This window comes from Castor canadensis, chromosome 2 (assembly GCF_047511655.1).
Source record: "Castor canadensis chromosome 2, mCasCan1.hap1v2, whole genome shotgun sequence".
NCBI lineage: Eukaryota > Metazoa > Chordata > Mammalia > Rodentia > Castoridae > Castor > Castor canadensis.
The window spans coordinates 50,701,485-50,716,168 of record NC_133387.1 but is presented as its reverse complement, the minus strand read 5'-3'; the positions used below and the strand labels follow the sequence as shown (position 1 = coordinate 50,716,168).

General features: G+C 32.6%; 1 protein-coding gene across 7 annotated transcripts in view; it reads left to right on the top strand.

The window, feature by feature from the left end:
- Akap9 (A-kinase anchoring protein 9) overlaps nt 1-14,684 on the top strand; it is a 156,226-nt gene that overhangs the window by 38,016 nt on the left and 103,526 nt on the right. For all 7 annotated transcript variants that reach the window (XM_074064769.1, XM_074064763.1, XM_074064766.1 and 4 more), the window contains 5 exons: nt 510-2,885; nt 9,123-9,336; nt 11,839-11,933; nt 13,490-13,625; nt 14,360-14,445. In XM_074064769.1, the coding sequence (XP_073920870.1) occupies nt 510-2,885; nt 9,123-9,336; nt 11,839-11,933; nt 13,490-13,625; nt 14,360-14,445 (2,907 nt within the window). The remainder of the gene's footprint in view (nt 1-509; nt 2,886-9,122; nt 9,337-11,838; nt 11,934-13,489; nt 13,626-14,359; nt 14,446-14,684) is intronic.

Genomic DNA, 14,684 nt, shown 5'->3' with positions numbered 1-14,684 from the left:
TCATAGCACATGCTAATAGAATACCTTCAAGTTACTAGAATCCCTGGAAAGAACCTGGATTTATTTTTTATTTTCTTTGAGAGTATCCAGTAGAGTATGTAGTACTATCACTAGCTATCAAAAATGCTAAATATTTGATCAGTTAATTAGAAAAATGAAATATAATGGTTTATTTAGAGATATTTTAATCAGACTGGGGTTTTTTTTTTCTGTTAGTGCTGTCATAATGGCCTCACACATGCTAGACAAGGGGTTTTAAATTAAGCATTTTAATCATAGCAGTATATGGGATATTTGTTCTCAAGAATGCTATAACTGTTGTAGTGTAAGCTCACAAGTAGTGTGTGAGTATACAAGTCCCTAGGTATCATTGTTATGGGAAAAATTGGGGGTAGGCCCAACTTTTCATAGAACTATGTAAAAAGGAAATTTGGGGCTGTGTTTTGGTAATGAAGTTAAGCAATAGATATTGCCTGAAGTTCTTATATTTTCATATTTTCTTTCTTAAGGAACAAGATAAAAAAATAGAAAATGCAAATAAAATAGAAATACATGAAAAAGAGGCAATCATTGAAGCATTAAATACAAAAATAATAGAAGAAGAAAAAAAAACTCTTGAGTTAAAGGATAAAGTAACAGCTACTGATAAATTACTAGGAGACTTACAAGAACAGGTTGTACAAAAGAATCTAGAAATAAAAAATATGAAATCGGAGCTGACTAATTCTAAGCAAAAAGAGAGGCAGTGTTCTGAAGAAATAAAACAGTTAATGGGGACAGTTGAAGAACTTCAGAAGAGAAATCATAAAGATAGCCAGTTTGAAATTGATACAGTGCAAAGAATGGAACAAGAAACACAAAGAAAGTTAGAACAACTCCGAGCAGAGCTGGATGAAATGTATGGGCAGCAGATAGTGCAGATGAAACAAGAATTAATAAAACAACACATGTCACAGATAGAGGAACTTAAAATACAACATAAGGGAGAAATGGAGAATGCTTTAAAATCATATTTACATATTTCAGTTAATGAAGATCAAGTAAAGTTAATGAATATGGCAATAAATGAACTGAACGTAAAATTACAAGATACTAATTCACAAAAGGAAAAACTCAAGGAAGAACTAATGGTAGTTTCAGGAGAAAAGTCTGCTCTGCAGAGACAGCTGGAAGACCTTTTTGAAGAGTTGGGCTTTTTAAGAGACCAAATTCAGAGAGCTAGACAGACGGTAGCTGAACAAGAAAGTAAGCTGAATGATGCCCATAAGTCCCTCAGTACAGTGGAAGATTTGAAAGCTGAGATTGTTTCTGCATCTGAATGCAGGAAGGAACTGGAGTTAAAACATGAAGCAGAAGTTACAAATTATAAGATAAAACTTGAAATGTTAGAAAAAGAAAAGGATGCTGTGTTAGACAGAATGGCTGAATCACAAGAAGCTGAATTAGAGAGGCTGAGAACACAACTCTTATTTAGTCATGAGGAGGAACTTTCCAAACTAAAGGAAGATTTAGAAATTGAACATCAAGTAAGTATTGAAAAACTTAAAGATAACTTAGGCATTCATTATAAGCAGCAGATTGATGGCTTACAGAATGAAATGAGTCAAAAGATAGAAGCTATGCAGTTGGAAAAGGACAATTTGATAACTAAACAGAATCAATTAATTTTGGAAATTTCAAAGCTAAAAGATTTGCAGCAGTCCCTTGTGACTTCAAAATCAGAAGAAATGACTCTTCAAATCAGTGAACTTCAAAAAGAAATTGAAATACTCAAGCAAGAAGAAAAGGAAAAGGGTACCTTTGAACAAGAAGTTCAGGAATTACAGCTTAAAACAGAGTTACTACAGAAACAGATGAAGGAAAACGAGGATGACCATCAAGAAAAATTCGCACAACTTGAAGCAGAAAATAGCATTCTCAAAGATGAGAAGAAAGCCCTTCAAAATATGCTGAAAATGTATACTCCTGTTAACCAAGAAGAAAAATTGATTTTCACAGATTCTAGTAAGTCCAACCCCAAAGACTGTAGCTGGCAAAAAGAAATACAGATACTTACAGAGGAAAATGAGGACCTCAAACAACAATGTGTTCATCTAAATGAGGAGATTGAAAAGCAAAGGAATACATTTTCATTTGCTGAAAAAAACTTTGAGGTTAACTATCAAGAATTGCAAGAAGAGTATGCTTGCCTTCTTAAAGTGAAAGATGATTTAGAAGACAGTAAAAATAAGCTAGAATTAGAGTATCAAAGTAAGGTTAAAGCACTTAATGAACAGCTTCATTTACAAAGAGTAAATCCAACTATAGTGAAAGTGAAAAGTTCCATCTTTGATGATGACAAAACTTTTATCTCTCAGCCATTGGAAATTGGTGAGGTTGTTGAGAAAGATACAACAGAGCTTATGGAAAAACTTGAAGTAACCAAGCGAGAAAAATTAGAACTTTCAGAGAAACTGTATGATCTTTCTGAACAGTTAAAACAGAAACATGGTGAGGTCAACTTACTAAGTGAAGAAGTTAGATCTTTAAAGCAAGAAAAGGAGCAAGTTTTGTTGAGATGTAAAGAGTTAGAAATCATAATTAACCATAATAGGGCAGAAAATGTAAATGCATGTGATGTTCAATTAAGTGCTTTAGAAGATGGAGTTATGACTATGACACACAGGGATTCTGGAGGACATGTTTCTAAAAATAGTAAAGATTTTGATAGAGAATCAGAAGTAATGTTGGACGATCATAGTCGTTTTGAAAATATCACTATTAGAAAGAAAAGCAAGCAAGAACAGTTTTTGCCATCAGTAACAAATGAATCATTGCCTGGGCCCACTGAGCCATGGGAAAATGATAAACTCCAGCAAGAACTTGAGACACTTAAATCAGAACAGGTATGTTTACCTATTTATGTGTAGTATTGCATGTGAAAATTTTATTTCTTAAAAAAAGTTTTCATCTTCATAAAACATGAATTTACATCCTTACAAAAGAAAGCGAACCCTTTCATGTAATTTTCATTTGGGCCTGTCACTTACCATTTAGCTATTTTTTCTTAAACATTGTTGCCTGTCTTTTAATTAATTTGTTATATATTCTGCTCAGGCAATAAAACATTAATGGATTCACATTTTCTTTTTGACTGTATAATTTAATGAGAATCTCAGCTTTCTAAATTATTAATTATTGTAATAATTATGCAATCTCAAAGGTTGTTTTTAGTTTTTAGGATTCCACAATAATAAGTGAACACTTTTTTTCTTTTTTAATTGCTCTATTTAGTTTTTCGGTGGTTATGAGATTATATTTCCCTGGGGGAAATAAAATGTTAAATCCTAGAGTTCTCTGAGTCTTATTATACCTGAAGTGGGGAAAAAAAAACAGTATCAACTCTAAATATAGTTAAAGAATTAAAGAATGCATTTAATGAGTAATAATGGTTTACTTCCAATAATTCTTATTTGTCAGATACTGATATTAGAAGTAATAGGACAATTCTAGTGTGTATCTGCAATATAATGATGCTAACTACAGTTTTGTGTTTTTCTAAATTTACACAACAGATATTGAATTTATTTCCAGGTATAAGTATAGTGGTGAACAAGAGATAAAGGGTTCTCTCTTGGTCTCAAGGATCATATATTCTATTAAGGGAGGCAGGTAATAAATAAGAAAACAATTAGGGCAGTTAGAAATAGTGATCAATTCTATGAAGAAATGAAACAGACTAATGGGATAGAGAATGATGGGTGGTGGCATCATTAATGTAGTTGTCAGGAGAGGTCTCTTGAAGGAATTGTCTTGTGAACTAACATCTGAATGACAGGGAGGAGCCTGCCACATAGAAATTAGAGCAATTGTAAAGGCCTGGGTGACTTTGAGGAAGAGAATGAAGGCCTGAGTTTGAGAGAGTTGAAAAGGGAGAAAGAGTTTGAAATGGGAAGAGACAAATATTAAGAGACCTTTATAAACTTTATAGGAAGTTTAAATTTTATCCTAAGATCCTAAGTAAGAAGCCATTGGAAAGATTTCTGTTTTTATTTCTAATTTACATATGCTCATATTTATGATCCTATATCAAATGTAGAGTTTTTTTAATAACTAAAATAAAGTCAGGAAATTGTTAACTATTAATACCATATTAAATACCTAGAATTGTTTTCAAAAGTATAATGTGTGGTAATTACTCCTAAAATGCTAGACACCATTTAAATCTTTAAAAAAGCATTATTGTGAGAGGACCTGATTTTGAAGCTGTCAAAATGTTCAGCTTTCCTCAGTAAGAATTTTATTTTCTCTACTAAAAATAAATGGCATTCAGATAACCTGTTCATGTCTACGGCCATACCACCTTGAACACACCCAGTCTTGTCAGATAACCTATTCATGGCATTAACTACACAAAGTAAAGAAAAACAAGATTGGAGGCATGGATTACCAAGACCAACCTTTATTGATGGAAAGGGAGTAAGGCGTGCATGCATGTGTTAAATGGCCCACACACACAGATGGAAGCTTCCAGAAAATGAGTAGTGACTTACACAGCTGTAACACTTGAGAGCAGTCTAAATATGCTTAGAATAATGCAAAGGCCACAAAAAATACTCCTGCTCTTGGTACTAAGCTTAATAACTATAATAGATATGTCTCACTGAAACCAAAATAGTTGTGGCCATTAGAAGTTTTCGTTTCAACTGAAAAAAAAAGTAATTTTGAGTACAGTTCCATATTATTTTAATATACTTAGGAAATGTGGACAGAAAGGAAAAGATAAAAAGATCATAGAAGTCTTGTCACTGTTGGAATGCAAGGAAGACAGGAGTAGCAGGAATGTTATAAGTGCTGATTATTTATGCCAGAAAAGGCTATAGATTGAAGTGTGCCTGTTTAAAATTGAAGGTAATTATTGGAATTGAAGGAGATACTGGAACTTAGTAACTACAAGAGAAACTGCTACAGTATCAGTTCCTTGAGAGCAAAGATTTTTGTCTGCTGAATCCCTAGTTCGTAGAATAATGTCTGGCACACATTAGGCAGTTAATAAATTTTTATAAATAAATGCAAGGGGAAATAAACAGAGCCCACTTTTCAAGAATCAACAGTCACCCGTGCACCAGTGGCTCATACCTGTATCCTAGCTGTTTGGGAGGCTGAGATCCAAAGTATTGAGGTTTGAGGCAAGCCAGGGCAAATAGTTCTCAAGACCCCATCTCCAAAATAGCCACAGCAACATGGATTGGAGTTGTGACTCAAGCAGTAGAGCCCCTGCTTTGCAAATGTGAAGCCCTGAATTCTAAACCCCAGTCCTAAAAAAAAAGTGTAACAACATAGACCTTCACCAGAGGGAGAGGAACAGAATACCTTTTGTCATTTGCTGTACAGCATTGTTCTGTAAGTCCTAATGGTTTCCAAGAGAAAAAGATACATGGCATTAATGGAGAGTAAGATAGTTAATTCTCATAATTCACTGTATAATAAAAAAGAAATAAGAAAATCTAAGCAAATTACCTGAAAAGCCATAATGTAAAATAAGTATGGAAAAAACTTAACATAGAAATGTGTAAACCCAATTTAAGTAAAACTAATTCTACCAGGTGTGTTGGCACATGTCTGTAATCCAGCATACAGAAAGCTGAGGCAAGAGGATTTCAAGTTCAAGGCCAGCCTGGGCTACCTGTTGTATAAAATAAACAACAACAACAATAAGCCTACTACAATGTTTTAATAAAGGAGAATGCAAGACTGAAATAAATGAAAAGCCTCATTTTTAGTGGAAAAATTTTAATACTATAAAATGCCACTTTGCTTTATGTATTTCCAATCCAACTATCAGTGAAAAGTCACTAAAATTTGACTTTATTGGTTTATGGTTCACCTGGAAGAGCAAATACACAGGAAGAGCCAAGAATATTTTTAAAAAGGGAAGAATGAATGTAATGTGGCATATAGAAAATGAGTTTAGGCTTAAATATATCAGTTTAATGTAAAAGTATTAAAAATAAGTTAAGCTATTCAAGAGGGTAGAACAGTGTCAGAGTATCTACATTCATAGAAAGTAGACAGAAGGAAATAATAAAGTTAAGACCAGAAGTAAGGGAACTTGAAATAACCAAAAGGGAGTGTAGTGTTTGGGGATTTATTACTTGAAAAAAAAAATTGGTAAGTTGCCATTATTAGACAAATCTCCAAGAATATAATCAAGAGGGAAAAAGATGAAGAATGAAAATAATAAATATAGGCACAATAAATCAGAAATGAATGCTATAAATAAACTGCCAATAAATTTGTATGTATAGATAAACTAGATGGTTTCTGGCAGAATATAGGTTACTAATACTACCTCAAGCAGAAATGAAAATTTTTAGTAAGGCAGAACCATTAAAGAATTTGAAGTAGTAAGAATTTCTCCTCTCACCTCTTCTCTAATCAAAACTGTTAGACTGAGAAGATTTTACAGTTGGGTCTCATCAGTATTCAAAGATCAAGTGTATAATCGCTTACTAAAATAGGATTAAAAAGAGAATGGGAGGAGAAGAAAGAAAACAACAAAGTCAGAAGAACAGTTCATTATGTGAACCTGATACTGAAGTGCAGATTTAAGAAGAATGGTACAAGAATATAAAATTACAGATTGACCTCTCAGTGGTGACAGGAATCCTAAATAAAACACTTGCTAATTATCCCATGAATGGAAGAATAGTTCAGTTTCTGAATAATCTATGGAACTGCTACATTTATATATAGCAGGAGAAAATCCATATCATTTTGATACATGCTGGAAAAAAATCCCCCAAATTAACAACTCATTTACAATTAAATATAAAAACCCTTAGGAAATCAGGAATAGAAGGGAAATTTCTTAACCATGATAATGGTTTTCATCAAAACAGTTAGCAAGTGGCTTTTCTATTTAGAAACATTCCTATTGAAATAAAATGTGAGATCAAGGATACCCATTGTCAACTTTACTCTTTCAACATTGTTTTATAGCTTCTAACCAATGCAATATGACAAGAATAAGAAATGAGAAAGAATATGAACAGATTAAGCAAATCTGTAAACCCTAGGTAAAATGTTTTGAAATTTTGTTTAGAAAATTATAAAACATTGAAGGACATAAAGACCTAAGTGGCAACATATATCAATAGTGAAAAGATATGAAGAAAAATACCAGTGTTCTCCAAGCTGATGTCCACATTCAGTGTAACTCCAGTCAGAATTCTCAAAGGGTTTTACATGGACCTTGAAAAACTAGTTCTAAAATTGATGTAAAATAGTAAAAATACCTGAGAATAGTGAGACAGTCCTAAAATTCATGTATTAAGTCTGATATGAAGACTTGTTTCAAAATCATAATAGATGATATGGTTTCATATTAGAATGGATAAACAGATCAGTGGAACATAATAGTCCAACAAACACACCCAGATCCGTGTAAAATTTTACTATGTTCCAAGGTGTCCCTAAAAATCAGCATTTATTTAATAATACTTAATCAGCTTCTACTACATTCCTGGCACTGTCCTAAACAATGGTGATATAACAATAAAAATAGGCAATAATGAATAAGGTTTAGCTTTAGAGGCTTGAAGGGCATTAAAAAAGACAAATATACAATGTATCAAGTAGCAATATAAAGATTAAAAATTAAAGCTTAATAAGCAGGAGATCTAGAGGGTGAGTATGGTGTCTGTTTTACAAACAGTACCGTATAACAGGTTTGTGGACTGCAACCAGATGTTTGTCATATATATTGCAAACAAAACAAAGGCATATTAAGAAGATATAAAGGCTGTAACATACAAAGAGGTCCAAAAAATTTAAATGAACAAAAGATATGAATAAATGTGTCTCAGAATAGGAAACCAAATGGCTAATAAACATGAAAATATGCAACAATATACAAGCATTTTAGATTATACAGGTCAATGAAATAAGTCTGACAAAACGTATGGTGAGAATGTGGGGATAAGTACTCACTCGGCTGACAGCAGTGCAACCTACAGTTATATAAAAAAAAAGATGGTAAAATTTAATACAATTAAAAATGTGCTTTTATCTATGACCCAACACCTACATTTCTCGATGGTTCTGAAGAACCAGCAGCATCAGCCTCACTTAAAAACAGGTTGGACCCCTGAATCAGAAAAAAACAAAACCTCTGAGACAGAGTCTAGCAACCTATTTTAATAAGAGATTCTGATGCCTTTTAAAGCTTGAGAACTACTACAGTAGAGAAATATTAGCACATTTGTTTAAGATGGTATATATAAGATTTCTTACATTATTTTTGAAATATCCAAAAATTAGAAAACCATTTGATTTCGAGAAAGGAAAATGGGAGACATATTAAATGAAAAAGAAAATTTCACAATATATACCATTTTATACCATTTATGTAAATCCACAAAATATAAAATATGTGTATATATATATGCACAAATGTATGTTTGTAGATATATATATCTACAAACATATATATATACACATATATATAAACATATATGTATATATATACAATGAGAAGCAGTAATAGAAGAAATGGCCTGGATTTGTACAAAACCTGTGATAGTGGTTACTGGTGGCAAGGGGTAATGAGAACATAACAGATTGAATTTTATCTGCAGTGTTTTCTTTCTAAACAAAGAGGAGTGTGGGAGTAATGGAATGAAAGGGAAAAAAAGACAAAATGATAGCATTTGTTCATTTAGATTATGAGTATTTTAATGTTTATTACATTACTTTTTGCATGTTTTGGCATTTAATATTATTTTTAAAAATCAAAGATAAATCCTACTTGCTATAACAAGTATCAGATTTTACTATAAAATTGAGATAATGGAAACATTGTGTTCCTTTCCTCAAAAAAGAGAAATAGATCGATGCAACTGGATGATGAGAGAAAAAGATAGACTTTATCCCAACCTGTACAATGAATACATATTAATTTAAAGAAAGATACTAGAATAGTAGCAGTAAAAAAAAAAATTAGACTTTAGTTCTTTTATATGAATTTTTAAGCTGTAATTTAGTGTATTTTTTTCTTTGTAGTTCAGAATATGCAAAGAAAAAAGTTACATTGCTTTGTTATTTTTTAAAACATTCTAATATTCATATATATTCACCTAAAGAATGATTTAAGGCTACAGATGGAAGCCCAACGCATATGCCTCCCTCTGGTTTACTCAACTCATGTGGATCAGGTTCGTGAATATATGGAAAATGAAAAAGATAAAGCTCTTTGCAGTCTTAAAGAGGAGCTTATTTCTGCTCAAGAGGAAAAGATCAAGGAACTTAAGAAAATACACCAGTTAGAGCTACAGAATATGAAAACAGAAGAAGCAGGTAAATGGGTTTTAACTTGTAAATACTGTGAAGTAGTACCACTTAGAACTTACCATTTCATAATTCTTTCTTTCTTTGAGAACCCTTAGCAGATGGTGAGGCAGATTTCTGAGTCTTGGATTCACTTGTTCTTGTAATAATTACATACTCATTTAAGTGCTTGAGAAAGCTAAAGTTGTCAAATCACTTTCCCATAGTAAGTTGTAATCCATTCAGAAAGCATATAAAAATAAGCTGACAATTTTTGAAATAAAAGAATGGAAAGGAGAAAAGTCTAATGCTTCCTGGAAAGATGAGTAGGAAGAGGTGGTGGGCAGGAATAATTTGGGTTGCAAATTCAAGGAAGGCTTCAAAGTCTTGCGCATTGAGCTGTGAATGTGCTTCCATTCTGGAGAACTGGCAGTTCAAATTGTGTGAGAAAGTAGAGTGTAAAGCTGGGGAGAGTATTGAGAGCTTGATCAGAAAGAAGCCTTATGTACCCTGAATGAAACATGTTTAAGCTTTATGCTATTGGTGGTAGGACCTATTAACAGGATTTTTATGACACCAGTGGGATGAGTTGAGGAGGTTAGATTATTATCAGAAAGTCTTGGCCGTGATCCAATAAACAGTAAAAATTGAGTTTAAGTAATATTAAGAGTGGAAAGGAAAGTTCAAGAGTGAAAGCACTAGGCTATCATTGGTAGTTTATATTAGCAGTAAAAGCAGGAAGAATTACGAATAATCCCTAAATTTCTTGATTAAATAACTCGATGAAGTGTGATTCTAGTCACAAAGAAAAGCATATTTGTAGAAAAATTATAAAGCATTTGGAAAAAAACTGAGTTAAGTATATGTATTGACTTTGAAAAAGACATAATCAGTAGTCCAGTTGAAAATAAGTCTGAAAGTCAGAGAATTTTAAGCTCAAGATAAAAGATGTACAATCAACACAGAAGAGAAGATAAGAGGCTAAGAACAAGAATGTGACATCCTGGGAAATTGTGCAGAGTGACCCTAAAGACCCAAGATGGCACTGTAGGAAGCGACCATAAATGGTAGGCGAAACCTGTGTATAGCCTAGTTAGTTAACTTTTGTCTTTAATAATTATTTAGTCACCCAGTTAACTGTGCTTCCTGTGTTTAGGGTATCCACTTTCACCTTTAGGAGTGAGGTAGTTCATACGTTTTTCCAATGGAATTGCTCTTAAAGTGTGAAACCCTGAGTTTAAAGCCCAGTTCCACCAAAAAAAAAAAAAAAGAGTGGCTTAATCAAGAATACCATACTTTTTCCTTTCAGGAGTTCTATAGGTTTGAACACTTAGATTGAATAAGATTTTAAGCAAGTAGGACTGGAAGTATGTCTCAAGCGGTAGAGTACCTGCCTAGCAAAGTATGAAGCCCAGAATTCAAATCCCAGTACTGCCAAAAAACAATTTTAAAAAATAAATGCATAAATCCACTTGTTAGCCAGGCACCGGTGTCTCACACATGTCCTACCTACTTAAGAAGCTGAGATTGGGAGGATTGTGGTTCAAGGCCAACTCAGACAAATAGTTTGTGAGACTCCATCTCCAAAATAATCAGAGCAAAATGGACTGGAGATGTAGTGTGAATGGTAGAGCACCTGCATTGCAAGCACCTGCTTTGAAAGTGTGAAGCCCTAAGTTCGAACCCCAGTCCCACAAAAAAAAAAAAAAAAAAAAGAAAACCTTTTAAGCAGGTGGTATTGTTACTTTCATTGTTATTTTGTCAGGATTTTAATTTAAAATTGCCAGATTGATTCTTTATACATAAATTTTAGCTATCTTATTTGTAAAGAAATGATATTTAGAGAGAAAAAAAATCTTTGCTGTAGGAATGAAAATGTACTTCATTTTATTTTTTATTGGTATCCTCTTAAGATAGTCTGTCTAGTACTTTCAAAATTGCAAGTCAATTAGCGGCTCTATTAATTAATAGGCCTTAAAGTCAGTTTAGTGAATAGTGACCAGCATTTTTAAAATAAAAGGGTAGAATAGAACAGAAAACCTTAAAGTACATAGCATGTAGAAAGGGGTAAATTATTTTATTTTATTATCATTATTATTGTTTTGCTGTATTGGGAATCAAGCCCAGGGCATTGTGCATGGTGATCAAGTGTGTATCACTAAGCTATACCTAGCTTGAAAGGATAAATACTGCTTTGTGAAATTTTTGTTTCATATATATATATACACATATATATATGCTTATATATGTATATACATATGCTCATGTATAATAGATAATGATGTGTGATGTGTTTCTTGTATTGGAAAGTAGGAGAAAAAACTGGTAACTTTGAAAGTTACCAGTTTATATCATGTATAGAAGTTAAAATCATACAAATTATCTGAGGCAGTTAAGAATGAGCAGTGGAAAATAACTTTGTAAGAAATGAAAAATTTAAAACCAGTTTTATTGCAGGGAAGCTTCCAGTTGAAACATAATCTAAATATAATAATTGTACTAAAGTATGTAAATTAAATGTCTTAAATACAGGATCTGATCTGTTGGATGGTGAAGCAAAGCCTTTACAGATGCTCATTAGAAGACTTCAGAAGGCAGTGTCTGAAGAATGTTCAGACATCTCAAAGGTAAAATATTAATTAAAAGGTAGCTTGTGACAAGAGGCACTAAATTTTAGGTTGCTATTAATTTGATGAGCAGAATGATCCAACCTAGTTTTTTCCACTGTCACACTTCTAGAACTACACTTAGAAATATTTCTGAATTGTCAAGCTTAAAATGAGGATGAAAATTTTTCTAGTAATCAGTTTAAAACAAAAGAAATTCAGGATTGAGGTATGCCCCAGTGATAGAACACTTGCCTAGCACACATGAAGTCTTGGATGCAATCCCCAGTATCACTTAAAACAAAAACACATTCAGATAACTATCTCACCAGTACAGTAGACACCAATCATTGATGTTGCCATGGAGGAGCTACTTAATCTTTCTGGGTCACAGTTACCTCATCTATAAATTGAGTAGTCATTAAGATTTCTAAAACCAACTCTGATGTGGTAAAATTCCATTTGGGGCTGTGTTGAAAGTTTAGTGTACTCCAATTACTAACTAACAGTATAGTTTAATTTTTAAGCACATTTCAAGAAATCTCACAAAATAGCAGCAATAAACAATTCGCTTTTTAAATCTAAAAGTTGTTTATGGTATTTCCAATTGTTTGAGGGACAAAGGAGAAACTTATTTGGAGGACTTATCAAATGATTTCAGGTCATATATTATTTTTAAATGAGGATAGAGTTGTCTGTTGCTTAGGAAAACAAATAGAACAATGCCAAGTGTTTTTAATTTTTGTGTGGGTATAAACCACCAAAACTACTCTCAGATGTTATAGGAAGCATGTATCTCCTGTTGGATAAATTATAATTTCTGTAGATTTTATAGATTTCTAATCAATTCATCATTTCTGAACTCCTGTGCTGTGATGTATTTTCAAAGGTAGTTGACATAATAGATATATTAAGACTACAGAGATAACATCAGAATAGGATCCAAGGAATTAGATATATTTTATTGTGCTGGGTGTGGTGGTAGACATTTGTGATCCCAGCTACTTAGTGGGTGGAGATCAGGAAATTCATGGTTCAAGATCAGCCGGGCAAAAAATTAGCAAGACGCCATCTCACACAATACCTGGCAGGTGATATGTGTCTGTAGTCTCAGATACATGGGAGGCATAGGTAGGATGATCATGGTCTGAGCCTGGCCCCAGGCAAAATCACAAGCTGCTAAATGAAAAATAACTAAAGCAGAAAAGGGCGGGTGGTATGTCTCAACTGGTAGAGTGCCTGCTTAATAAGCCTGAGGCCCTGAGTTTAAACCCTAGTACTGCCAAAAAAAAGAAAAACAAAAGATATATTTTATTATTAGAAGGAGGCAAAAAAATTATAGTTTACTGCAATGAAGATTATCAATATTTTCCTCATGTTAGAATTTTCTGTCAGAGAGTAGAAAACATTTAAACTTGATTATTTCTTTTGCAGATTGATTGTGAGTGTGGAGGAAGAGTGAGTTCTGTTTTTTTCTCTTGACATTTTGACTCTTTTCATCTAGGATAATAATGTTTAATAGTATTTAGAGGTAGAAATCAAAAATTTCAATCTTAAAATACTGAATTTTTTAACAGACTTTATGCAGTGTCCTTGGTGAATATTATACTTCTTTAAAATGTGAAATGAATGTAGAAGAGAGAAAGAATTCTGGTGTTCACAGCTCTCCAAATCAAGAAGCAGAATTGCAGGAGTGTGGCTCTGAAGTTCAAGGTAAGAAAAGCTCGCTGCATTGTATTAAATGGTGCTTGAGTCAGTTGGTGACGAGCTGCTAGCTTAGTCACGGCACACTCGCCAGCCAGCTGGAGTCACAACCTAATATCCTTCCTTCTTTTCAGAAAGGAAATCTTGTATTTAATATGTATACTACCATTCTATGCTGCAGTAATTGTGCTGCGAAGATAGTGCCAACTATCTACAGACTTCCTTCTCGCTTTGTCCTCTATTCCTCTACTCTTACCTTTTTCCTTATTCTAATACCATAGATCCTAATTTTAAAAGTAACCTTTCTTAATGCAAATCTGGTCTTAGTTTATTTTAACAAATTACAATCTCAGTTAGTTTTTTGATGTTCCTTCACAGATGAAATGTTTCCTAGTCTTGTTCATGTGTATGGATAATAATTAAGCCATTTAATTAAAGAATAACAAAATAAATTAACATTTAATATGAAAATTTCAAATTTTATAGTGTTTCACATTAGTGAGCTTTATATTTTTCATTACTAAATCATGAGGTTTATCACAAGCAGACAGTTTCTTAAATTATAAATAGGTGAATAACATGAGAAAATGGGCTGAACCAAACCAAGGTATATTGTATAAATATATGGAAATGTCACAACACACCCCCTAGGGTACAGCTATTATATACTAATAAAAACGTTTAGAAAAAAAATTGTAGACTTTTACTATGAAGTGAAATCATTTTGATTATTTATCCTCTAGACTTTCAAGAAAACATGCATAACCTTCTCAACAAAGTAGCAGAAGAATACAACAAATTCTTGGTACTCCAGACAAGGTTAAGCAAGGTCAGTGAAATAGCAAATGTATCATGTATAATGTTTGCATATTTGTGTTACCTGCTGTTTTTTAAGTGGTTTTATCAACAATACATTCTAAAATAAATAAACATAAAAAAGGAAATTAGAAAAAGTAACATATTTATGTTTATAATAGAACGTTTGTATCTGTGAACTGAAAAGATTCCTATAAGTTGAATAATATATAACCCCCGAGAATGGTTTTGAAATCATGATAAAGTTTGTAT